Below are 27053 nucleotides of genomic sequence, written 5' to 3' on the forward strand. Positions count from 1 at the left end.
AAAAGTGATCTGCTTACAAACTAAAACATTAATCGTGTAGTAAGTTATTAAGCTATCACTGAAAATTTGGATATTGATAGCAAAAAGGCATATAAAAAATTTTCTTAGTAAAATATTTAGGTACATACTTTTTAATGATAGATTTATAAGTATCATATTCTATGATTAATGATTTTAGTTCATAGGCAGAATATTTTTTAAATATAACTGATAATTAAACATTTGAGATGGAAACATTCGAGAATCCTCCTCCTCCTTTTTTGAAACGGCTTCCACGGTAGGGTGATGATTTTCCGCCATTTAGTGATGGACGATATACATCGATGTATTTTAAACACTCGATGTATAGAAACGATGCATCATATTGAACCCATGTATTCGTAATACTTCAGCACTGAATATATATCGATGTTTTTCAATCGATGAATTTGAATACGCAAATTATTAAAATTGCTCTTTAAAATAACTTCAGCTGTTATAAAAGATCCCGTAGCGAAAGAGGTGCAGAAATTTGCTATTAATTAAATAAATAAAAGAATGGGTCCAGTAGAACATATGACTACTTTTGCTATCGCAAGTATTTTAGATCCACCGTTTAAAAAGATGCACTTCAATGACGTGATAGCTTAATTTTAGCTTTCGATACAGCATCGAATGCTGTATTGAATATTAAAGATTTAATGAAAATGAATTTGCAAAACAATGAATAACCTGAATCCGATTCTGATAAGTCCGATAAAAATGAAGAGATCTTTTCATTATAGAGTGATCACCATAAATTAGTGCATAATAACTGGAAAAGTAACAAATCTGAATATGTTTTGTCTGACGAACTTTCAGTTTTTCTCAAAACTCCTGTTGGAAGACTTTACGAAAATCTGTTAGAAATCTAGAGGAATTATAAAATACAATTCCTGAAGTTCTACAGAATAGCTTTTAAGTATTTAACAAAGGTTGGCACTATTTACTATTAAATAATATTAATACTATAACAACTATTATTCATATCGTGTAAGAGGTGCTTAATATGTGTCTCCATAACACTTTATCCATAGATAAAAAAGAAAACTCAATTTATTTGTGTAATTTGTCAAATTTACTTGCAGACGGTTTCTTGGTTTTATGGATTTCTAAATGTTTTGTACACTTTTATCTTGCGATAATTCGACATGAGCTCGAATAAGAATGAAGATCTCAAGCTTCCCGACGGGTGGGTTCAGTGCCCATCTAAATCAAATCCAGGCAGGAAGTATTTTTTCAACAAGAAAACAGGAAAATCTTCATGGACGAAACCGCAGGTAAATTTCGTAATTAATATTATGACAATATTAATATTATATTTTAACAACTATACTTTTTTTCATAATACAAAATAATACAAACATTATCTATTACTCTCTAATTGTTGCATTAACTGTGAGTAATCAATATTTTGTACAATTTTTTTTCAAGGCTGACGAAAGATATGCTGGTGGCAATAGTAAACAGAGAACTAAAAAGGAGAAAAAGAAACAAGAAAAGAGTAAAAAAGAAGACTTTCCAAAGAAGTCATTGAAGCGGAAAAGCGACAACAATGAAGAGGGTTCAGGGAAGAAGAAACCCAGAGAAGGTAATAATCAATTTACTGTTTACATTTGTTAGAAACTTTACGCGTATTATCTTATAGTTTGTATTTGTTTATCTTTATGTGTTATATATTTTAATAATTGTAGATGTCCAAATAATATTGTTTTATACATTTATAAAACAATATTATGTGTTAAATAATAATTGTAATATTTATATTCACAGATACACAAATCTATGATAACTCAAAAAGAGAGATGCGTACTCCCGTTAAAAGGCCAGAGAAGCAGAGTCCATCGAAAAGTTTGAGCTCTAGCAAAAAAGGGAGTCCAACAAAGCCTCTTAGCAAAAACATTGCTAACTCACGTCTCTCACAGTTACGTGCACAATTAAATATTGAAGCAGAAAAAGAGGAATCGTCCAATTTGGACAATTCCCCACAAAGAGTTAACCTGAAAAGGGTTAGCCCTAATTCTACACAAACAGAAATGCAAATTAAAATGGCCAAAATTGAGACTCAGAATCTTTTATTAAATGATTCAAAGTGCACCACAACCACACCATCACCGAGCAGTGACGGTGTTCAATCTGCATCATCACCATCACAATTTTTTGCAGCAAACAAAATCATATCATCAATGAAAGCTCAGTTACCTGACCAGTATTGTGAGAAATCAACACAGAAAAACACATTTGCCGATATTGAAGAAGGCATTTGTAATCAAACTCCCGAATATCCGTTTTTAAAGCATCCAGCTACACCGCCCCAGTTCTCTGAAGCCAGTAAACTGATGTCTGCCATCAAATCAAAGCTGTCATATAAGATGCCAGCTAAAGACACTAGTGTAACAAATTTTAGTTCAGCCCAGGACAGAATGAACAATCTGAGAAATAGATTGAGCAGTGAGATAGGAATTGACAATGATATTAGTATAAGAGATAGGGTGAATAATGAAAATGTATATTCTGGCGAGGCAATGGATGTTGATTATGTACATAAAGAGGTATGTTTTTTTTTAATTGATAAAGAAAAAATTGCAACACTTTCTGCTCTATTAGTTTACACTGTGAATATCAGTAAGGAATGATAAGGTTACATTTGTTTGGATATTGTGATAAATTAATCATCAATCATATTGCTACTGGACAGATGATGGTATTTGCTACTAGCATTCCCGCTGTAGCTAGTCTACATTATAAATCATCCCTTCTTTTATTTTTAAATTTTTTTTTTCATTACCCAATGTTTGAGCCAAGAAAGTTGTAGTTACTCTTTTGTAATCAATTAATTAGTATGTTTTCTTATACAAGTCTAATATGTTGGACCAATTTCAAATCTTAGAAAATGCTCTTGAACCAAAGCATAGCAAAGTATATTGTTTATAATATAGGGACATATAAATCTTATATATTTATATTTTCATTATTTTATGCAACTTAAAATGGCAAACAATGGTCCACCTGATGGAAAGTGGTAACATAAACATGAATGCTACCAATTGCTAGTGATTCTACCCAGTTGTGTCTGGATAGAGAGATAGAGAGATAAATTGGTATTTTATATTAGCTTTAATAATGAAATTTTTGATATCTTGAGTTTATAATTTTTTTTTTAATAATATATAGTCTATATCACTTACTGATAATGTAGCTTTCTATAAGTGAAAGAAATATTTAAATTGGTTAAGTGATTTTTGTCTTTATCTATTACATACAAACATACAAGAAATCAAATCTTTCCCCTTTATAATATAAGTATTTACTCTACTTTTTGACCTATGTAATTATTATTATTATTTTCAAATAATAATTGTATGGTTATTACCTTTATACATTCGACAGTTTTCTTTCAGCTTCTCAAAGGTTGACTGTAAGAGATCCCTTTATCGGATAAGTCCGCCATTGTATATTAAATCATTTTTCAGTGTTCAATGTGAATTATGTTTTTTTTTATACAACTTAGAATGTCAAACAAGCTGACGGCCCACCTGATGGAAAGTGGTAACCGTCGCCTATAGACATGAGCAGTACCATGGACATAACAGAGTATACTGTTTTGCCCATGATACCTCCCATGCGTTGCCATTCCTGAGGACTCAAATGTTATTCCTCTGTACCCTGTAAATTCACGTGAATTATGTACAATAAAGATTTTACAGTACAATACTATTTTATAATATATCTTTTTCAGGTAACCTCAAATGCACCGCCAGTCCAGTGTACAAAAAACAGTGGAACCAACAATAATGAGAATGTTGTTTTAGTGGTGGATACAAATGTATTCATTCACGAATTAGATTTCATTAAAAATGTTCTTAATTCACATATAAAAGGTAAATTCTTTGATCTATTATTAAAAGTACATATACTATTAAAAGCTGTGCGGTCCCGGCATAGAATAGGCCATCCCTTCCTTTCCCGTGGGTGTTGTAAGAGTCGACTAAGGGAGGGCGAGGGATGGGCAGCAGTGCCCCCCGTTTGATCCACCGACCCATCGACCCTTAATGGGGGTCGAAGTGTGGCTGCCCGAGCCTAGGTTCGAGCCACTAAGGGGCGCACGTCGCAGTCCATTAGAAAGAGCTGACGCCTCTGTCGCTCCCCTCTCGCGGGCTTGAAGTGCCATCTGCACTCGCCCCTGCTTACACTCGTTTGATTTGTTGTAAAGGCCATCGGCGGCCTACAACATCAAACGGTTACCAAAAAAAGGGGTAGCAGTGCCCCTCTTAAAACATCTCCTAAAGCCTTATTGTGATTGCCAATGCGCCTGCCAAGTGTGGCAACTACTAGCAAAACTCCCTTTATTGGGAAGGCTTAGGTTTAGCAGTGGATAGGTAACACCTGAAATAATTATAATAAAAATAATAATATGACATCCACTGAAATCATTCCAATCGTTTTATCGGTGAACGGTCTTATCCCAACTGGTCTGGAACAACATCTCAGACGGTTGGGATTCCGAGGCGGCTCACTCCCGGGAAAGATGCAGAAAGCGGTGCTCTTAGATTCTGTCCGCATTGTACGCCGGTTTCTCTCCCTGGGGCCCTGAACCCTGGTCGACTGTTAGAGATGGGCAATCCACCTGGGTGGGTTTAAAGTCTGGTGGGTAAAAACCGGGTGTTTTGGGTTTATTGGGTTTAAACCCCATAAACACCCAAATTTTTGGGTGTTTATGATTTTGTACTTCATCATCGTCATCTCAGCCGCAAGACGTCCACTATACTGGACATAGACAATATTATTATGCAGCCTACAGAATAAAAAACTTTTAATTTGATTTTGAGTTTATTAAGAAAGAGATGAAAGTAAAATGTAAAACTACAGTCAATCACTGTCAGATTCAGAGTTATTACAAGCGATGAATTGTATAGGTTCGATAGGCTCTATTTCGTCTAAACTGTTATGTTCATTTACTTGCTCAATGAAAGCTTCTAAGGTATTTTCTTCATTAAACTGAATGTCCTCGCATTCAGCTTTATGTTTAAGATTCCAGTTATAACAAATGAATGAAATTTTTTCAGTTCTTTCAGTTGTAAGTCGATTTCTTTTGTTATTATGTATGTAGCCTTGGATACTAAAGGAACGCTCAGTGGCTGCCGAAGTACAGGGAGCTGATAGAATACGAATCGCTACTTTGCTTAACTCAGTGGAACCACAAATACCTTTCCACCATATTAGGGGCTCAATGCTATCTAATGAGCTCCATACAAATCCTCTGGCCCAAAAGTTTTCTTTAGCTTTATAACACGCCAAATCTGCCATTACATTTGACAAACTTAAGTGTTGGCTTAAATTGTAGATAAACTCCATACCCTTAAGTTCTTCCTCTTGAGTAAGTTCGACTCCTAGAGTCCTGGGGTCTAGAATATATGCTGCAAAATGTATTGGCCTCATTGCCATATTGCATCTTGAAGATACTGATGTTAGAATCTGCTGTTTGCTTTCTTCGTTCAATGTCGAAATCTCATTTAATGCAAAACGTATCTTAGCTTGTACATCTCTAAATGTAATGTATGTGCGATGCAAACGATTCTGGTCGCTCTCTAAGTAAAATATGCTTTCAGTGACTGGTTCCAAAATACTTATACATTCCCCTGTCTTCGTCCAGAAATCATCACTTAGAATTAAATCTTTAATATCTCTTGAAATTACCACATCTTCTCTAACTGTTAATATTTGCAAAGCTATCTTATTTGCTTTCAAACTTTTTAACGAAGTAACATGACTTCCCCATCTTGTAGCACAAGGCAATTTTAGTGTTTGTGTAGAATCTTCACCCTGCCTTGATTTTATCAACAAGGAACTTAATCGTTGACTCCTTTTAACAGTTTTTATTATATTTATGGCTTGCATAATAAACACAGTTACTTCTTGTATCTTTACAATATCTTGGCACAACAAGTTAAGGATATGTGCACAGCAACCGAGAGGAACAACATGTGGATATTTGAGTTTTGTTAATTCGAATGCCTTTTGTATATTTCTAGCGTTATCGCCAATAAGTACAAGAAACTTATTTGCTCCATACACTTTCATTACTTTTTCAACTTCTTGGCTAAGGTATTCACTAGTGTGAGGATTACTTTCTGTATTCAAACTTTTAACGTATGCAGGTTGAGGTTTTGATATAAGAAAGTTTATTATTCCTTCATTTCTTAAATTAGACCAGCCATCGCACTGAAGGTGTAAGTAACTACAAGCATTTAGTTCCTCATTTAACTCAAAACGCATTTCTCTATATATTTTATCTAAGTATTTTGTCGCTAAAGCTTTACGTGAAGGTATTTTAAATTTTGGTTGCAATTTTTCGAAAAATTGTATCCATAAAGGATGTTGCACCATCGATAATGGCGTCCCTGTTACAAATATAGCTCTCGCTAATTCTGTTTTTATATGATCATCGGTGTCTTGAAACTCAGCATTTATTGTAGTGTTAGCAGACGACGAGGGGCTTATAAAAGAATCATTTGTCTCTATCTCTGACAGTCCAGACATTTTGGTTTTGGACGAGCTATCTTTTATAAGTTTCATAGAGTCTTTTAATGTTTCTGGAGATTTTGGACAAGTGATAAGATGTTGAAGCATTTTGGCAGCATTACTGAATTTGTAGACCTTATTACAAAGCTTGCAAGAAACAGACTTGTTTGGTAAAGTACGGTAGTGCTCCCATATGCGTAAATCTTTAGGTCTCCCCATTGAACCTAAAAAAATGAACGATGATTAGTTGGTCTGACGAAAATTCAACAATAGAGTGCCTATTTTTTTACAATGATTATTTCTTGTTATTTACAATAAATTTATTAAAAAAATAATAAAATAAATACAAAAAACCTTTGTAAAATTACATCTCCTCGGAGGATTAAACGCAGACGCTAGTTTATTATCGTATTGTTCTGTATTTTTCTCAGCAACTTCTTTAATTCGATTAGGTACTTACGCATATTATGTTAAAAATAAATATCTAGTACACATCTTAGGCTATCCACCATTATTATCCAATGACGACTCTCAGCTAACTATGCACTATCATCCAAAATAAACGTGTATGGAAAATTTTATCCCAGTCGGTTGAGGATTGAGGATAATTGCATCAACATACGAACATACCTACATACTTTTATTTACATAACGCAAGCTAAATAAAAGCTTGTAATAATACATCTAATTTTAAGTTAAAATTGTTAAGTGATCATGATATAATTGTATCATTCAAAAATCCACTTACCTTTAATTATTTCTTGTTAAGTATAAATATTATTTCAAATCTGCTCCCTTAATATGCACTTTTTTACTGCTTTTCCTACCTAACACGTTACCAGGAAGTCACGTTACCAGAGTCAGAGTAATAGTGAACACGTTTGACAGTGATTGTCGTCGCCTCATATTCAGCGTCGACGAATAGGGGAATCCCCAGTCATAATGTATTGCATGCGTGGCGGTCTTACTTCAAATCCATAAACAAAGAGATAATTACAGAACTCGATACTAGATGGCGCTGTTTTTGTTTGAAGAAAGTTTGCGGGCTAAAATACATAGAATTTCATCAATGACTTCCACAAAGAACAACATTTCTGTTTTTTCTAAGTCCGTATCTCTTCCGTATATTTCATAAGATATAAGCTTGGGCTACATTGTTATGCAACGTGATTTTGTCGCTGTCTTGCTAGCAGGGTTGACAGATATACGATTTAAATCGTACTCATACTATTATTTGTCTATTTTTTAATGTACGATCGTAAAGATTATGATCGTAATTCGCACAAAAACATACGACTTTTTGGTTACCTGGCAACATTTTTATTATGAAACGAACATGCTCACATCATCAGTCACATGCAACAATTTATTGGGGATTTCCCCTTCACATCTGGCAGTCCTGCTTGCTAGAATATAGGTAAGTCAGCCACAGTTACTGACGATCGATATTTAAAGGGTATTGTTTTTGTGCTAAATATTTCATAAAAACGTTATTTAATACTTTGTGGATTATTAATTTAGTTGATAATCACTGGAAGTAAAATGGATGCTAATTTGAGAGATCAAGATCTTCGTATAAAACAGTTAATAAAAGAAAATCTACGTAAGTACTCTTTTTATACCTAGGTAGGTAAGGTATAATAAACACAAAAGGTACTTAGATCGCGTGTGTTCGAAGCATTTATTCTAATAAATTTAATTTAAAATTGTAGAAAGAAAAAATGTCTGCCAAATGTAGCCGAAGCCGATCTCCAAATATATTTGGCGATAGTGAGACCCAGTGTCCAGATGATTTACCCAGCGTCGTCGCAACAAAGAAAAAAACGAGGATAAAGTAAAAGAAAATTTACTGAAAGAAGAAACAAACTGTTCTAAATGCTTAATTTATGGAGAAGAGGATAAAAGAAATGAGTATTTCGGACTGTTAGTGGCTCAAGAATTTAAATATATACGGCCATGTGTGCGAACGAGGTGTTATGAAGAAATTTTAAAGTATCTACGGGAAGCAAAAGGCCAACATGTTGATCAACTGCAACATGAAAACACTGAAAATTAATTACTTTCATTTTATTATATATAGATTTTTAAAATTTCCTGAAATATTATTAGTTAACGTTTTATTTAATATTGTAGAATTGATCAATACAATTTATAAAAATAATTTATTGGTATTACTTACATATTTTCAAAAAAATACGTAAAAACCTATTTTTTTGGGTGATTATGGGAGTTTATGGGTGTTTATTGGGTTTTTACCAAAGCACCGGGTTTAAACCCGGTGCTTTGCCCATCTGTATCGACTGTGCTTCTGCCGGGGGTTAGTTTGCCATCTTTTCTCCTTAAGAGGAGGGATGTGAATTTTTGTAGAATTTAAATAATAATTACTAAAATTAATGGATTATCCAAAATTATTATATCAATGTCTAGAAGCATGAAATTTTGTATTGAAATATAATCAACATAATCTTTATATTGAATTGAATATAGCAATAAACTGTTACTTTTACGTTTTGCATCATTTTTTTTTCGCCAGTTTGCATCGCGTTAATGACACTTTTTCGTGAAAAACACAAAGTCTTTCTTTTATTCGCCATGTTTACAATACGAAAATTTGAAAGCAATTAAAAATAACGTAAAGGTAATAGGAAGTACAATAGGTAAACATGTGCTAAACAATTACAATAAACAAATGAACACATTTCTAAGTGCATACGATTTCATGGTGCGTACGTAATATTTACGACTCTCGTTTTGTGTCGAATGTTGTGTTTGAAGGTCAGTGAAACTAATGTTTATTGAGGTCTGAATAACGATGTATTGTTTAGCTATTGAGAGTGGTTGCAATGCTGTAAAGATTGTTTTAATACAATGGTAACAATGTAAACCAAATAAACCTTAGCAATTTTATACATTTTAAGGAGTTATTCGTTAAGTCGAATTGCGTCAGAGGTGTTCTTCTCCAGAAATCTGTCCGATTCTAGAATACTAATACGGCTATGCGACCCCGGCCTCCCGAGCCGCTGCAGTGTCCCGGTGTGTACATTTAGAAGCTTGATTTTTCTTACTGCTTTAAGAGATTGCAGACCTGAGTATATTATATTAATTTCAACTTGATACCACCACGTGTTGCTTAGAAAAAGGGTCTTGACAGACACACGAACGGATAACGAAGTGATCCTATGAGGGTTCCGATTTTTCTATATTAGGTACGGAACCCTAAAAAGGACTCAGCGTTAATACAAAATAAATATAATATAAAGAAAATAAACATATACAAAAATTATTAATTAAAAATTTTTGATTCGAAGAATTTTGTTTGAAGGGTACAGCGAACCTCCCACACTGTTGGTACCGTGGCGGGTGATCAACGAATTGGACCGTCTCAAGGACAACAACAATGGAAACGGCGCCATCTGTAAACGCGCCAAGTCCGCCATGGACTATTTGTACAAGTCACTACCTGAGAATGACAGGATAAAAGGTAACTTATACTGTTTTTTTTTTTAATGAAATTAATATGGCTTACATGTGGACAGTGGTAACTGTCAGCTATAGACATGAACAGTATTCTATGATATCCACGTTATAAAATATAGATAGATACTCTTTATTGTTTCCTCCAAAATATTACAATAATAAACTTATTATAAATATAAACAGTTACAAGAAATACCATAATCACAATGAGAAAACAACGGGCGACCTTATCGTTAAAAGCGATCTCTTCCAGACAACCTTTGGATGGAGAGGAGTAATTATAAACAGTTTGATCGGAGGCACGATGAAAATCCTATTATTTTTATAGATATAATATATTAATATTATACGAATAATCAAAGGGAGACTTTGTACAAAAGTCGGTTGCTTGGCCACCTCTGTCCCATTCGTGTTTCTACCATGAAGCAGTTGTGTTTGCATGGCTGTGTTTCGGTTTGAAGGGTGGGATATGGCAGTGAATTTACAGGGTACAGAGATATAATACCTGAGTCCTCAGGAATGGTAACACATGAGGTAACATGGGCGACACAGTATGCACTTACATCCATGGTACTGTTCACATCTATATCTGATAGTTACCACTCTCCATCAGGTTGACCATCAGTTTGCTTTCCTTAGAATAACTAACTTAGAATAAGTTGCATAAAAAATAGAAGAAAAAAATTAAACCTATTTATTTTTCGTACAGGACAGTCATTGAGGGATGCTAATTCTCATATATACCCGTGTGAGCTGCCTGATGATGAAATACTTAATTGCTGTCTTCAACAGTCGGAGAGAGGCAATTCTGTGGTAAGATATGTGCATGCAACATAACAAACTTACTACTGTTACAAAGATATGTTTTTATCCGATATAGGATGCTTTACAGAATATTACTAACAATCCCTTTCCCCCTACAGGATACGGTTATACCATAATAACATCTGAGTCCTCAGGAATGGCAACGCATGGTACTGCTTATGTTTATAGGCGACAGTTACCGCTTTCCATCAGGTGGGCCGTCAGCTTGTTTGCCACTCTAAGTTGTTTAAAAAAAAATACCACTGCTGAACGTAGGCTCTTTTCATAAGGAGAGTTTTGCTAGTAGTCGACTCGCTTGGCAGGCGGGTTGGTAGCCTTTGGTGATGTTTTAAGAGGGACGCTGTTGCCCATCCCTCGACGATTAAGTTCCCTTACGATATCCATGGAAAAGGAAGGGCAACTTTTGGTTTTATACTAATAACTGAAGAGCACTTAACTTTCTTGCTATTCGATGGAGAAAATTTATTTCGTCCTCTCATCATGTTTCGACAAATTATGAATATGAGAACTGAAAAATGGTCGTCGCTAGCGGTATCAGTGAGATAATCATGAGCAGTACCATTTACATAACAGAGTATATCCTCCTTCTGGTCTCCATCTTTATGTATTAATTTTATTTAAGTTCTATTTGAAGAGTTTCTGCTGCAAATCGCTGCGAGCGCTGTAGCTCCTCGGCTGCGGCATAAGGCTGAGCATACTTCCCGTTCTGTCCGTCAGATCCTGCTGTCCAACGACAAGAACCTGTGCAGCAAGGCGGTGGTGAACGGCGTGAGCAGCGTGCCGCTGGCGGCGCTGCGGCCGCGCCTGGCGCCGCGCGCCGCCGCGCCGCGCGCCGCCCGCGCCGCGCTGCAGCGCCACCGCGCCGCGCTGCACCACCTCCTCGCCAACATACTCGAGGTCCGCCGCCTGCCCGTACCACCTGCACCACCTAGCACCACCTAGCACCACCTAGCACCAGGGGAGGGGGAGAGGGATTGTTTGCAATGGGGCTGTCAAACTCCATTGCTAGCAATCCCTCTATCCAATATGTCCTATTACGAAAACCAAAAACGAACTGACGGGACAGACAGTGGGATGGGTGACGTATAAACATCAACGCCAAAGGATTGTGGTCCAACGACTACCGGAAAACCTATGAGTAAAGGAATTAGGAACTCCTCTAAGAAATAAATAGAACTGACAGGAAATGAAGTATAAACGGAATGAAAGAATGGATGGAAAGAAAGGAAAAATAAAGAAACTAGCTAAATAATTAAAAGTAATAGATGCATAACCTGAAACTTAATATCCTGTAAAAAGCGTGCTCCTAAGGGGGAGCCACAATAAAAAAAAAAAAATATGCCCTATTAGGCGAAACCATCGTGGTTAATTCACTTTGAATTCGTCACGATGGGCTAACTGCCGCCTATTCATCCTCACCAATCATCTGTCACTGGTGCCCCGCTAGTGTATGCCGATAGCGCAAATGGGGTTACCATTCCATTATCACCCATTAAAAAAAGCACCAGGGGAAAACGCATTCTCAGTAATGGGGATCAACAACCCATATTACTAGCAATGCACCCTATCAGACAGACATATAATAAACATTCGCAGTACCATAGACACAACAGAAATATTATACATACTGTTTTGCCCATGATACTTTCCATGCATTGCCATTCTTGAGAACTCAAGTATTTATTCCTTTATACCCTATAAATTCACTGCCATATCCCATCCTTCAAAACTAAACACAGCCATGCAAACACTACTGCCTCACGGTTTCATCGAATGAAACTCACCAATCATTTGTACAAAGTCTCGCTAGTGTATACCGATAACGCGGTGGGGTTAGAAACCATCATTATTGATTCATTAGTAAATTTGTCCATCGAAAAAGTCAGACTTGCTTCATCTCACACGCCAGTGTCAGTGTACACACTACCATTTTATTATCATTCATTGAAAACGCTATCGCCACATACACAGTATTGTATTGTATCAGCCGTGCTATCTTGTCTGGGGTCTCTCTAGGGTCTGGGGTTGTCTCGCTTCTTCCACTGTATCTTCTTCGGGAAGCTATCTCACTCGTAAGGGAAGTTGCCACGCTTAGCAGGCAGGTTGACAACCCCATTTAGACTTTTAGTGATGTATTACGAGAGATGCTGCTGCCCATCCCTCGCCTTCCCTTAGTCACCTCTTACGACACCCACGGGAAAGGAAGGGGTGGTTTATTTTACGCCGGGATCTATAACGCAAATACATAGATATAGTCTCGATTATTCGAATGTAATAAAACCAGAGATATTCCGTATAATCGAAAATCCGGATAATCGATTTACGTGTATACCAAATTTCATAGTAATTACTTAAGTCATTAAGGCACTATCAGGCAACAAACAAATTCACTTTACATTTACAATATGAGTAAGGATTCTTTTGCTTAGTCAAGCAGTTTATTTTTTAATCACCCACTTTTTTTTTTACAGAATGAAATGCGAGCGAAATATAACAATTTATGGCAGCACGTACTGTTCAAAGCTCCACCCTGGACCCTTAGTGACGTGCTGCAGTGCTTACTCAAGCATTGGATAGCTGTGTTCAACGATGTGTTCCCGAGAATAGAGCATCTGATCACAGACTTGAGGAATGCCTTGGTCTCTATAGAGAGTAAAGGTGAGTAAACCTAACTAATATTATAAATGTGAAAGTCCGTTCGTTTGAACCTCCACAATTACGTAGAGATGTAACCTCCCTCAGTGTCTTCTACCGTCTATTCAATGGAGAGTTCTTGGAAAACTTCATTCCTTTATTCCTCCTTCGCCTTTCCGATATCGTACCATGATAAGCCAGCCAACGGCTACATCAATACACGGTCGCCCGTGCTCGTTTACAAATTTGCCAACTCTATACATGAATCGTGCCGTAACAATGTGGAAAGATCTTCCCCGAGACGTGTTTCCTATATCCTATAATCTCGGATCCTTCAAACGTAGCGTGAAAAAACAGTGAGTCGGCATAGTGCGGTCAACCATTGAGAGTAGGGGGAAGGGATTGTTAGTAATGAGGAGGTTAGCTTCCATTGCTATCAATATACCCCATCAGGCCGACCTCCACGTGGTTCCTCTTGGAAACGATCGTAGTTAGTTTTTGATAAATTCATCACGATGGGCAAACTGGGCCTCTAGACAAATGACAAACGAATTCGTCGATGGAATTGACATCGCTAGCGAGTCCGTGAAATAGAATGAGATAGCAACGCCGAATGACTCATTCCATGACGTAATCGCTAGCGATGTCGATTCCATTGACGAATTCGCTTGTCACTAGTCTAGAGGGCCTGACCTGCTTTCATCGTCACTTATCATCCTTCACTGGTACCTCGCCGGTGTATACCGATAGCGCAGACGGGGTTACAATTCTAGTACAATACAATTGAGAATAGTGTATTGTATCCCGATAGCGATGCACTTTGGCTCTAAAATCTCAGGATCTAAGTAGATTCTGAAAAAACAACTATTGAGAGTAAATTTCTAAGGTTATCTCAGAAATTAGTACAGGGTAGTTTCTGAGAGCAAAGTATATCTACTTTAAAGAGAGGAATTAATGATCATTAATAATTTATAGGGATGTTTGGAAATTGCTGATTTAATTTCAGCTAATATAGTTTCCTTTCCCGTGGGTGTCGTAAGAGGCGACTAAGGGAACTTAATAGTCATGGAATAGGCAGCAATGTCTCTCTTATAACATCACTAAATTCTAACTGCGGTTGCCAAGCCACCTGCCAAGTGTGGCAAGTACTGGCAACATTTCCCTTTATAGGGGAGTCTTAAATTCAGCAGTGGACAGAACGATTGGTATTATGATGAATATAGAATGAAAAAAGCCCAATTCATTAAAAATGGTTGAGTAGTTTTGGAGATTTGCGTGAACAAACATCGTGACATGGTTTTTTTTATACCACTGAGGTAGCAAACAAGCATATGGCCCACCTGATAGTAAATGGTTAACGTAGCCTATGAACGCCTGCAATACCTGGGTCATTTGGCGCGCGTTGCTGGCCTTGAAGAAACCTCTTTATCCCTTTTTGGAAGAATCCCATGCTGTAGTCTCTTGGAAAAACTTTGGGGTTTTTATATATTAAGATATCATTTTTGTAGACCCAGAATGCTTAACTCAATCGGAGGTGTCGAACTTCATGGAGCTGTGCGTGGAAGTGGCGAAGAAGTGCCAGATCATCCCTGAGTACATGGATCTCGCCAAGCGTACACTCGAGCGGATGCAGCGTCCACCAACCGAGCCTACTGCCGTGCAGGCCTTTGAGGCGCTATGGTCCGTCTTCTCTGAGTATTGGTCAGTAATTGCTTATCTGTTGTCCCGGGATAGTGTGGTCCCGGGATAGGTGTGGATAATGTGATAGAGGATGGGAGAGTGTAATTGTCTTTTATTCAACTTAGAATGGCAAACAAGCTGGACATTTCGCCCATGATTGCACAAAGTCTACCTCTGGTGTAAACTCTGGTGTGTCACCTGAGTTCTCAGGAATGGCAACGAATTATATGGGGGTATCATAGGCGAAAAAGTATACTCTGTTATGTCCATGGTACTGCTCATGTCTATAGGCGACGGTTACCACTTTCCATCAGGTGGACCGTCAGCCTGTTTGCCATTCTAAGTTGCATAAACAAAAAACTCATATTGCTAGGATACGATGGGGCTGATATATCTAATGAAGGTAAAAGGCCTTATTAAAATAAAAATTTTACTAATATAATAAAATTATTATTAGACGATGTCTGTATGTATATATGTTGGATTTTAATAAGATTGCGGAGTGATCTTCTTGCCGAGCCTTTCTCTAAGAACTATAGCATTGGGTTCTTAAAAAAGGGCGTAATAAGATTTATTAAGGGTCAGCAATGTGCGCGTGACATCCTTAGTGTTACAAGCGTCCGTACACTACGGTAACTCTGTACACCATCAGACGGACCCTATGTTTTCCTAGTAGTATATTTTTTATATTCCTTCTACCCAAAGGTTGTCTGGAAAAGATTGCTTAGCAATAAGACCGCCTTTTATACCACACTATACATATTGAAAATTGTTCAACAAATCCTGTTATGTTGGTGCAATAAAGTGTTAAATAAATAAATATAAAAAAAATCATTTATTTTTAGAAATTTTGTTTACCTATCTGTCTGTTTATTTTTTGCCTGTATGTTTGTTCCGTCATCACGCCAAAACTGCTACATCAAATGGAATGCGGTTTTCACAGCTTGTACTCTTGAAGGTCTAACCTAAAAGTTATTGTTTAATTTTGATACATTACAAGACTAGAAGTGGCTGTTTAACTCCTAATATTCACGTGTACAAAATAGTAGATAGGAAGATAGCGTATTAAAAATTTAAAAACATAAAGGATCATATGATTTTGTGTACAGTTCGAAGCTGTCCCCCGGGCAAGACGCGGCGGAGGGCATGGTGTCGGTGGACCGGCTGCAGTTCGCAGCACGGGCTCGAGCTCTCTCACGCGCCCTTCAAAGGTAATTCTTTTTTTTTTTTTTTTTTTTTTTTTATCAACTTAGAATGACAAACAAGCTGACGGCCCACCTGATGGAAAGTGGTAACCGTCGCCTATAGACATGAGCAGTACCATGGACATAGCAGACTATACTGTTTCACCCATGATACCCCCCATGCGTTGCCATTCCTGAGGACTCAGGTGTTATTCCTCTGTACCCTGTAAATTCACGCCATATCCCACCCTTCAAACCGAAACACAGTCATGCAAACACAACTGCTTCACGGTTGAAACACGAATGGGACAGAGGTACCCAAGCAATCGACTTTTGTACAAAGTCTCCCTCTGGTATTCGCTTAGATTATATAGATAGAGTGTCTCCATACAAATGCTTCGAGAAAAGCGGCTCAACATTTTCATACAATTTTGCATGATGAATATTTATGAGTGATTACTTTATAATTTCTAATCTTTTATTTTTGCATTTTTTAAAGCATAAAAACTAATTTTTTTTATTAAATAGTTAAATATAGATACGTCAAGATACATTACGTGCTTAAGTATATAGAACACTGATGCAAGAAACGAGTCAGCTAATTTGACAAAGCTTTTTTTTTTAGATACCAAAAAGTTGACCCGTTTTTGAGACTCGATACTCTATCTATATAATCTATGGTAATTTGTTACTATTTATTGTATCGTTTATTTATGGTTTTATCTAGGGCTTTAAATTCTTAACCGAGTTCAAAAAGAAGGTTTTTCAATTCGGTTATATTTTTTTATGTTCGTTACCTCATAACTTCGTCAGTTGATTGATTTAGAATATGCTTTTTTTTTTTAACTGAAACGATATACTTACAGTTTGTCCCCGTAGGAATTTTATCAAAATCCGTAGTATAGTTTTTAAAACAAACTAGCTGGTTTTGCCACACTTTTATTACGTCATTTTATAACTTATAACATAAAAAAAAAACATTTAACATAAATGAGTAAATTAATATTGAATTAAAGTAGTTTTTTTTAATACAATCTTAATTATTTACATATTTATTTCGACCAGTCAAGTTTGAGCACATAAGGCCAATAATTGTTGGAAATCACAAGAACACAGTAAGTTCTGTAATTTCCCCTATGTACATAGATATCACATAAGGCCTATAGGTACATACCTTAAATACTAAAATATACAGAATGTAAATAAATAGTACAAAAATTTTAAATTCTTCGATAGTATACAATTTGAAAGTGTACTTTCCCTAGGAAAAATATGTAGGATAATCAAGTAATTTGTGAATCTGAACATCTGATCTTTCTTTAGTAAAAAGGTTTTATTTCCTAAATAATAGTATTTAAGGACTGCTATACCTCTATTTTAATTTGTGGTACATTTGGTGGATTATGGGAATCGGGTTTGTGGGATATAACTGCATACCTTCTTTACACCGTGCACATATTTTTGTCTATGTCAATCAATATATGATTACGTTTATACTTTGAACCTCTTGTGTGCGGTGATATGATGATGATGAATTTCCACTAGGGTGGTGAACACTGACAGCGTCAGTGATGACCAGGTGCTGGAACTGGAGGCTGCCGTTAGGGAAGGCCTGACGCTGATTGGCGTCGACTGTGCTGTCACCGCGGAGGATCTGAGGTCGTTTTGTACCAATTGCGGGTAAGTTTATAGTCCTTCTTAAAAGTCCTGCAACACCACTGCAATTTTTGGCAAACGAAACAAAGCCTTATTTAGCTTTACTGTACCGGGTCTCAGATGGGCTTAGACCGCCACTGATTTTCTCCAAAAAATCTTGGGGCAAAAAATCTTCAATGACAAAAAATGGGACAAAAAATCCTAAATAAATTAACTAACACGGCACGCCTAATTGTGAATTTAGTAAGGGTAGTTCTAATAAAGGGCGAAAAGCCCTTTTTTGTCCATATTTGTTTGGGGAAAATTTAAAAATTTTCTATTATAATTAATTTCTTTGATAATTCTAATTCTTCTTTAAGTGTATAAGTTTAAATCTTTTTATTGTTTATAACTGCCTACCTACAATGTTTTTATTTATACCACTGAGGTGGCAAACAAGCATACGGCCCACCTGATGGTAAGCGGTTATCGTAGCCTATGAACGCCTGCAATACCAAAGGTATTACGCGCGCGTTGTCGACTTTGAAGAGACCTCTTTACCCCCCTTTTGAAGACCTCAACTGTAGTCTCTTGGGAAAACCTCGGCAGAAAGCTCGGAAGAAAGTATGAAGTTCTCAATTCGATTGTATTTTTTATGTTTGTCACCTCATAACTCTGTTAGTTGTAAACCGATTTGGAAAATTCTATTTTTAGCTGAAGGAATATATTTTGAGATTGGTTTCATAGAAATTTTATCAAAATCGGCTCAGTAGCTTAGTTTTTAAATCAAAATAACTGATTTTAGCAAGAGTTTTTGATACAAAAATGTTTACCCACTTGAATTACCTATCGTGTTACAATGTGGCTGTTATCAATAGTCCATGACTTTTTTTTTTATACAGTGACATTTCTTTATTCTTTTTTTTATTATTGACAAGAAATATGAGGACTTATTGTAACATCTAGACATTTTTGATGTACATTTTTGATGTTTTTTTTTTATATAACATTTCGAATTTTAATGACTCATTTAACATTTATTCTTTTTAAGTTTTAATATTTGCATGCCTAATTATGGCGAAATATGAGGACTTATTGTAACATACACACTTATCATGTTTCTATATATATCATATATCATATACACTTATCATGTTTCTTGTAAATAAATAAATAAATTAGAATATATTTTTTTGTGGAACAACCGAAAACAACCAATAAAAATATAATCGATTTTAGAACTTTCTTTTTTTAAAGTCGGTTGATAGAAAACTACAATTGTACGGCACTTTAATTGTTTAAGTTCATATTTTTTTTTATCTAATATTACTCTGTGTTTCAGGAACATGCTCCAAGAAGCGTATACAAAGTTCACACAATTGACTGAAGTATTGGACACATGTCAAAGTAGCATTAGCAATGTTTAAGCTAAACCACAGCACAGTCGTTGTCAAAAGTGTTTACAAATATTGTTTATTTAATTCTTTTCATCGTAATTTAACTTTTTTTTTAATTTATTTTAGAGAATTAACGGCACGTGATTTTAAATAAATGTTACTTTCTTGATTTTTATTCGACAATATTTGACGTCCGAGTCGTCGATAAAAGTCATACAGACAGACAGTTATATATCTCTTGAACTGACATAAAATAGTTGTAGATTTTTTTTCTAACACTTCTAATGTATTAATGTTTTTTTTTTTTTTGGGTAAGACCAGGGTCGATAATTTTTTAGACAAAAAACATAAATTATTCGGATGAAATCCATTGCAAAAGTAGGAGAATATAACAAAAATGAAATGAAAAATAATTTAGGGGTGATCTGAGTTCAGGAAGTTGAAGGGGGGTGTTTTTTAGGGTAAAAAAAACGGTTTGTTTCGATTTCCGACAAAACTACAAGTCCTATGGAAAAATGTTAATTGGCAAAATTGTAGGTAATAAAAAAAATCTAAAACTTTTGTATGTACAGTTTTTCACATAACGTGCAGTCCGGGGATAGAATAGGCCTTCCTTTCTCGTGGATGTTGTAAGAGGCGACTAAGGGACGGCGAGGGATGGGCAGCAGTGACTTTTTTATAACGTTACCAAAGCTCAACTGCGGATATTATATGCGAACTGCGGACACGTGTTTCACCTCTAAACGAGGCATCTGCAGGCAAGTTCAGACATCACTGCTCGGCTCCATAGTGTTTACTGTTGGTCACTCAAAGTGTGAAATCTCATTTGTTTTTTTTTTAAATATAGCTATTTATGATTTTATCTATTGTCATTAAAAAAATCGCGTCGCGTTACTGAGAATTTTAAAATGCATATAAAAAGCGTGAAAATTTACAATTTTTGTGTGCATTTTTCTGTTACTTTAATACGTCTTGTATCAAATATTGTAAACTAGATATACTCCATGATTTTATCTGTGTAAATTAGAAATCCATGATTTTATCTGTGTAAATTAGAAATAAAATATTGTGTATGTTAATCTAGGTGATTGTACATCTGTGTACCATTCAGATTTTACCTTTATTTGTTTAGCCATCTAATCCTGGTCGAGGAACAAACATCTTTATCATCTTTACAAATATTCACAGTTCTATTTTTTGTAATGTGATCATTAAAAAATAAATAAATAGGGTCATCATCATCATCATCCATATCAGCCATTATCTGTCCACTGCTGAACATAGGCTTCCCCTATAGACTGCCATAAGGAACGATCCCAAGCCCTCTTCATCTATCGACTTCCTGCAATGCATTTGAGATTGTCATTCTATCTAATAGACTCGTCCTACACTACGTTTGTCCGTACGAGGTCGTCACTCAAGAACTTTTCCCCATTGGTTGTCGGTTCTTTGAGATATGTGACCAGCCCATTGCCACTTTCGCTTGCTTTTCCTTCGGGCTATGTCGGTTTTTTTGCCGATATCCTCATTTCGGATTCTATCGCGCATAGAAACTCCGAGTATGGTCTTCTCCATAGCTCTCGGAATAACGTGAACCATTGGTAAACGGGTTGTGTAGGACTATGTTTCGATTTCGTAGATCATCATGGGCTATACGCACTGTTTAAAGATCTTTGTCTTCACACTATGAGGTATTTTGAATGAAAAGATGTGGCGTAGTTATCTGATAGGTCCAGCTCAGTAGGTCATCGGTTGACCTCTCGGTCTAAATTTGAACCTGAATTTGAAGACGGAGTTTGAATTCGACAACATAACCTTCAAGAAAAGAGTATATTCCATTTTAAAAGGCCGGCAGCACACCTGCAATGCCGCTGGTGTTGTGGGTGATCATGGGCGGCGGTAGTCACTTACCATCAGGTGAGCTGCATGCTGTGTTGTAAAAAAAAAAAAACCAGTGCGTATAGCCAGTGATGACTTATGGAACCGAAACATAGTCCTACACGATTGCCCGTATGCAAAAGCTACAAGTTACTCAGCGGGGCTTTGGAGATGGCTATGCCCAACGTTTCTTGATGTGACAGAATCCGAAATGAGAGTATCCGCAAAAGAATAAAAATCACCGACATTGGCAACGGACTGGTCACATAATTCGAAGAACCGTCCACCGATGGGGAAGAAAAGTTCTTGAGTGACGACCTCGTACGGGCAAACGCAGTGTAAGACGACCCATCCACTAGATGGAGTGACGACCACAAATGCAGTGCAGGAAGTCAGTGGATGCAGATGGTTCAGGACCGTTCCTTATGGTAGTTTATAGGGTAGGCCTATGTCCAGCAGTGGACAGATAATGGCGGAGATGATGATAATTTATTAACCCATAATTAATAGTGATTATGCACAGCAGTCACTGGGTCAACGTGTCCTTTCGATACAAAGGCCTCCTCCATCGTCTTCCACTTTTTTTTACATGGTACACTTCATACATACCTACAAATGATTAGTAATCGAATCTAATGTACAAATTTTTCTTTATATATTTAGTTTGTATACATTATGAAGTTATAGTAAAAATTTTTTTTTTTTTTATGTAATAAAATAAAACACTTTTGAAAGCGACTGTGCTCACTTCTAGTCGGAATTCTGTACAAAAATGTACCAATTTAGGAAGTTTATAAGAATTGTATCTTTCAATAGTGGAAGTTCCTTTCATACAATTATCAATTGTACATAGTGTATGAATGTTGATTAAAACAGTAGGCTATTTGACATTGTAATAAATAATGCATTGTTTAATGCCATCCGCGTTGACTAGGGGTTTTTAAAAGCGGTATGCATTAATCTGACAAAAATTATATTATTAATTATGCATAAAAAACTAGTTATGTCTAGTACCACGTGATCGAAAACGATCTCGATTGGCTAAATGTATGATGACGTAACATTGAAGTAAACGGCATGTCTGTCAGTGATCTTCGTTTGCGTTGTTGGCAGCGATCCGCGGATTCAAATGATTTTGTTATTCGAATAATTAGTAATTACTAAAGACAAGTTACTAAAAACGTATGACAATATAAAAAATGACAACATTGAATTTGCAAGACCACTTTTTGCGTATTTTAGACTTTTTTGGTACACTAACGGTCGGCATGTACAATAAATAAATAAAAATATTCAATAATAAATCGGTTCAAACTCGTGTATGACACTCTATGATTGTTTACTGTCATGTGACGTCACTGACGCCATATTGCACAAAGTTGCTTATCGATGGCTTTTTTAAACTGTACTTTTTTATGTGCTAATTTTTGAAGAAATACTTATGTAAATTAAAAATAATCGCTTTTTGAGAGCTGTATAGACGCCATTAAAAAGTTTGAGATGTTATCCAGAAACTGGTCAAATAGCCTATTACATGGATTCGGGTAATGGCCCCAAAGACTGACACTCTTATTTGGTTTTTATTTAGTAACTGCTAAGGGTGATATTTGGTTCATTTACTAATTTTGCTGCTATTGAAATCAGTTTTTTTTTTTTTTTTTTTAATAAACTATCTTAAGAGCGTTCATTCTAAATTTTATCGAAATGCAAGAAATTGGAATTTATTATTTAATTTTAGATTGTCAATATTTAAAGACGTCAAGAATATTTTTCATTGATATTTAAAACTACTTTGACAAAAAAAAAATACTTTGACAATCTAAAATGTTAAATAAATGTTAAATACTGCTGACAATTTCGCATCTGCTTCATATCTGGCTAATGAAGTTTTCAAATACCTTTTTAGCGGAAATATTAACATTTTAAAAATTTCATTGCATGATTTAAGTGGTATTTAGTTAATTTATTATTATTTACCTCTCTATCAGAGTACTTTCTAATAACAAATCAAATATATTTAAAAAATGTGCAAAATTGTGTTTAAAAAAATGACATATAATTCCTATGTTGTTACAGTCTGGTGAGTTTCGGTATGAAAATAATATCACTTTATAGTAAAAAAATATAATAGTTTTTTTTTTTTTTTAATTAAATTATAGCCGGTAATCGACTTAACAGGGTTAATTTTTAGAATTTTGTTCTGCAAGTTTTATAGTTTATACAGGGTGTAAGGGGCAGATTGGTAAAAACTGTAACAGTGGTTTCAGACCATTATTTTTTTTCCTTTAAAATAATGATATTATGTAATAAATAAAGAAATAATATTTGGTAGTGATATATTATGAAATATCAGAAAAGAGCAGTGTAATATTCGTATTAAAATCCTCTCGCGACGTGTGGAATCAGCTGTGTAAGGTCAACGACACGAGCGTACGAAAACTACCCACGAAGAAGTACCGTTAACGGCGCGGTGTTTTTTTTTTTTGATGGGTGGAAATGGTATGGTAACCCGAACGAATTAGGTAGTCGCGCCTTTTGGAAATGTTATATTTTAAATACAGCATGGACGCATTACCACCCAGTGGGAACATGTGCGATGGGACCAGAAGGTGATGGGGTTGTGGATAATAAGTTGAGAGTTAGGGGTGTGCAGGGTTTGAGAGTGGTGGACGCCTCAATAATGCCCACCATCGTCAGCGGTAACACTAATGCCCCAGTAATAATGATAGCAGAGAAAGCATCTGATATCATAAAACTTGATCACGGGATAAGTCCAATTTAAAGGTGACAAAATAGTGTAAGAATTGTATACAGTTTTAGTTGTAAATTAAGGGTTTTTTTTTAATGGGTGAAAATGGTATGGTAACCCCGCCCGCGCTAACGGGATACGCTGGCGGAGCACCAGTGAATGGTGATAGATGAGAATGAAAACAGGCCAGTTAGCACATCGTGATGAAGACGGCGCGGTGTTAGGTATCCCGCGTTGCATGGATTACGTCGTAAAATTTTTAAATACATCGCGTGGTGCCACAACTAAGGTTCGTTAATTGTGGGGAAATATCTGCCATTTGATTCAGACCATTTAAATCAGCTGTTTCCGTTGTGGCCAACCTGTCCCTTCCACCCTATATATGGCGAGTCTTCTCGAGACCACGAACAAGAATTGACCACGATGATTTTCATTGGGAACGGTGTGGAGATCGACCTGGCAGGGTATATTGCTAGCAATGGGAACAGTGGTCCCCATTGCTAGCAATACCTTCCTCCTCTAGTAATAAATAATACTGTTACCGCGTTGATTAAACAGCTTGAGTTTTTATTTCACGATTTTCCAGTGTCATTATTTTAAATGTATATTAGAATGTTATAATATTAAAAAAAAAAAAAATGGAAAAAAAAACAAAAAATGCTGTTAAAATTATCCTGATCCATGTACCAAATGTATATAGACATACGGTTCATATTCGTATGGACATTTTTTTTTATGTAAATACTTATTACTCGTCTTCCTGCAATCATAAGGGCATAGTTATTGTTTTAATTGAAATATTTTATTTTAACACAATGCATGTGATTCATAAAAACGTTAAAGTTTCACAGAACAATGTTAATTAGTTAAGGTTATGCTGCAAAAATAATTTTAAAGATTGCTCGTCTTAAATGTTGGGACGGGTTAGGTAGCGTCGTTTCTCTAAAGCTGTTTTTTTAATTTAATAATTGTATATTTTTACGAAATTACAGTTTTATACCGAAATACAGCCATGCAAACAACTGCTTCACGGTCGGAAACGTGAATGGTATAGAGGTACCCAAGCAATGACTTTTGTACAACGTCTCCCACTGTAATTATGTTTCTTTGTAATTTTTAACCGACTTCAAAAACAAATTTGGTTGTTTTTTTTATGTTTGTTACGTAATAACTCCGTCAGTTGTAAATTGATAGCGATTTGGAAAATTCTACTTTTATCTGAAAGGATATACTTACAGATTGGTCTTATAGAAATTTTAGTTTTTAAATATTTTTTTTTGTTGGCCACAATCTTCTATAGCTAGTCGTCTGTGTTTAACTATTGTCTATAGCAAGTTTAAATTAATTGTGGCAATACCGTTGTTTTGTTACATTTGTTTTCTAATAAGTGTTTAGTACGAAAGAGAGAGATAGCTAAAGTAAAATGTACAGGTTTAATGTTTTTATGAATATATGTACAGGGTGAAGTCATTGGCATCCGCTAAAAAGAATATGTATTCATAAATAATAAAAAAATTTGAAGCTCTCGTACTAACAGCGCGCCCAGCTAGTAAGTTAGTATGGGAGGCTCAAATTTTTTCATTTTTTTTTTCATATAAAATATTCGGTATCGGTGTATTTCAGATTACTTTTTGAGAAGTTGGGGGGAGGGGCATGATCTTCTAAAAAAGGCACGCAATGTACTCTCAGACATGTCTATGTTCATATTTAAAAGCTTCGCTAGCATCCTAAGGTGGGTTCGACAATTCTGAGGTGGGCACGGCCCACCCGGCCCCCTCCTAATACGCCTTTAATTAATAATAAAATAATGCAAACGATCACAATTACACCCTGTATATGAAAATTGTTAAAATTATATAGGTATCATTATTTCGAATTCGGTATTTTGAAAACACTGCAGCCGCCATTCTGCCCAAGAAATTTAATCTGCCCTTCATATTACATGTGTACATAATGTATGTAACATAATTATTAATTGTAAATAATCTTACTTAGCGTTATAAGCGAAATTTGTATGTATACTGTGTTCGAAATTAAAAATGAATCTACATGTGTTATTAATAAGGTCCTAATTTATATATATAAAAAAAAAATGAATCTAATGATTTTTTAATGCCTCAATGTTCTTTGTTAATGTTACTTCATAATTGTAATCGGAAATATGTTTAATTATTATTATTTTATTGACTATTTATTTCTAAGAGATTATTTTTAAAAATTCCGTAAGCGTACATTATATTTTAATGCAATAACTACAGGTTTAATTTACGTGTATTTTAGCTCGACTAGTTTCGGGACCATCCGGGACCCTTGATCATGAGCGGCTATGACGCGGCGAATATTGATTACGCGCGACGGTCCGCTGAGTGCGAGCTGTAGGCGCTCGTAGTGCTGTCATAGATGAGAAAGATGGCGTTATTACATTAAAATATGTCTAAGATGTTGGTATTCGCTAAAGGAGATGTTTTAGAACTATTTGGAATTTGGATTTAATCATACAGTATACCTATATATAAAAAAGTTGTACTCTAAAAGAGGGGCAGAAGTGTGTTTCCATCCATTCCATGTATTCTTCTATAATGAAGTATTTACGAAAGAAAATATTATAAATTAGGGCCTTCAAGACCAGTATAAACCAGTGAGTTAATGTATTGTACAGTAGAATCTCGATTATCCGAATCAAATGACACCAGGCGTATAATCGATAATAATATAATCGAAAATCCGGATAATCGATTCCAAATTCAAATCAACAATTCAATTTTAACATTCTTTTATGTGAAATATTTAAATGATTTTAAATACGTTATTTAGACAATACGATACAAAGTTAATAGATTACATAATACCTATTTACCTAATTAATACCATTTCTAAATCGGTTATTAGAGTCTTGTAAAAAAGTCCGGATAATCGAATATTCGGATAATCGATGTTTGGATAATCGTGATTCTACTGTAGTTTGTTTTATTAGAACTCAATGAATAGGTGACCTGATTTTGTTGATCACAGAAATACTCTCTAAATGTTAATAATAAATCGAATCATTCAATA

General features: G+C 35.5%; 2 protein-coding genes across 3 annotated transcripts; one reads left to right on the forward strand and one right to left on the reverse strand.

The window, feature by feature from the left end:
* Positions 1-1052: 1052 nt before the first annotated feature.
* Positions 1053-25163, forward strand: LOC113512432 (transcriptional protein SWT1). Of its 2 annotated transcripts, none has more exons than XM_026896320.3 (12): positions 1053-1298; positions 1453-1609; positions 1792-2570; positions 3758-3899; positions 9863-10021; positions 10727-10830; positions 11560-11739; positions 13314-13500; positions 14985-15177; positions 16266-16367; positions 17886-18020; positions 19318-25163. In XM_026896320.3, the coding sequence occupies exons 1-12, from the start codon at positions 1170-1172 to the stop codon at positions 19400-19402; spliced, it is 2352 nt and encodes a 783-aa protein (XP_026752121.2). In that variant the 5' UTR covers positions 1053-1169; the 3' UTR covers positions 19403-25163. The 2 variants fall into 2 exon arrangements, with proteins under 2 accessions (XP_026752121.2, XP_031762817.2); XM_031906957.2 differs by having other exon boundaries at positions 14985-15156.
* LOC128201608 (uncharacterized) lies at positions 4607-8191 on the reverse strand. Its single transcript, XM_052899092.1, has 2 exons — positions 7289-8191; positions 4607-6764 (listed from the first exon to the last, which is right to left on the reverse strand). Exon 2 carries the CDS (start codon positions 6757-6759, stop codon positions 4888-4890), a length of 1872 nt encoding a protein of 623 aa, XP_052755052.1. The 5' UTR covers positions 6760-6764; positions 7289-8191; the 3' UTR covers positions 4607-4887.
* Positions 25164-27053: the final 1890 nt, after the last annotated feature.

This window comes from Galleria mellonella, unplaced genomic scaffold, assembly GCF_026898425.1.
Source record: "Galleria mellonella isolate WM207_F2 unplaced genomic scaffold, CSIRO_AGI_GalMel_v1 utg56, whole genome shotgun sequence".
In the NCBI taxonomy this organism is placed as follows: Eukaryota; Metazoa; Arthropoda; class Insecta; order Lepidoptera; family Pyralidae; genus Galleria; species Galleria mellonella.

Bases quoted from the DNA above. Each gene is read 5' to 3' on its own strand.
- LOC113512432 (XM_026896320.3), top strand. From the start codon at position 1,170: ATGAGCTCGAATAAGAATGAAGATCTCAAGCTTCCCGACGGGTGGGTT. The intron at 1,299-1,452 runs GTAAATTTCGTA...TTTTTTTTCAAG, and splicing joins CTTCATGGACGAAACCGCAG to GCTGACGAAAGATATGCTGG. The intron at 10,022-10,726 runs GTAACTTATACT...TTTTTCGTACAG, and splicing joins TGAGAATGACAGGATAAAAG to GACAGTCATTGAGGGATGCT.
- LOC128201608 (XM_052899092.1), bottom strand. From the start codon at position 6,759: ATGGGGAGACCTAAAGATTTACGCATATGGGAGCACTACCGTACTTTA.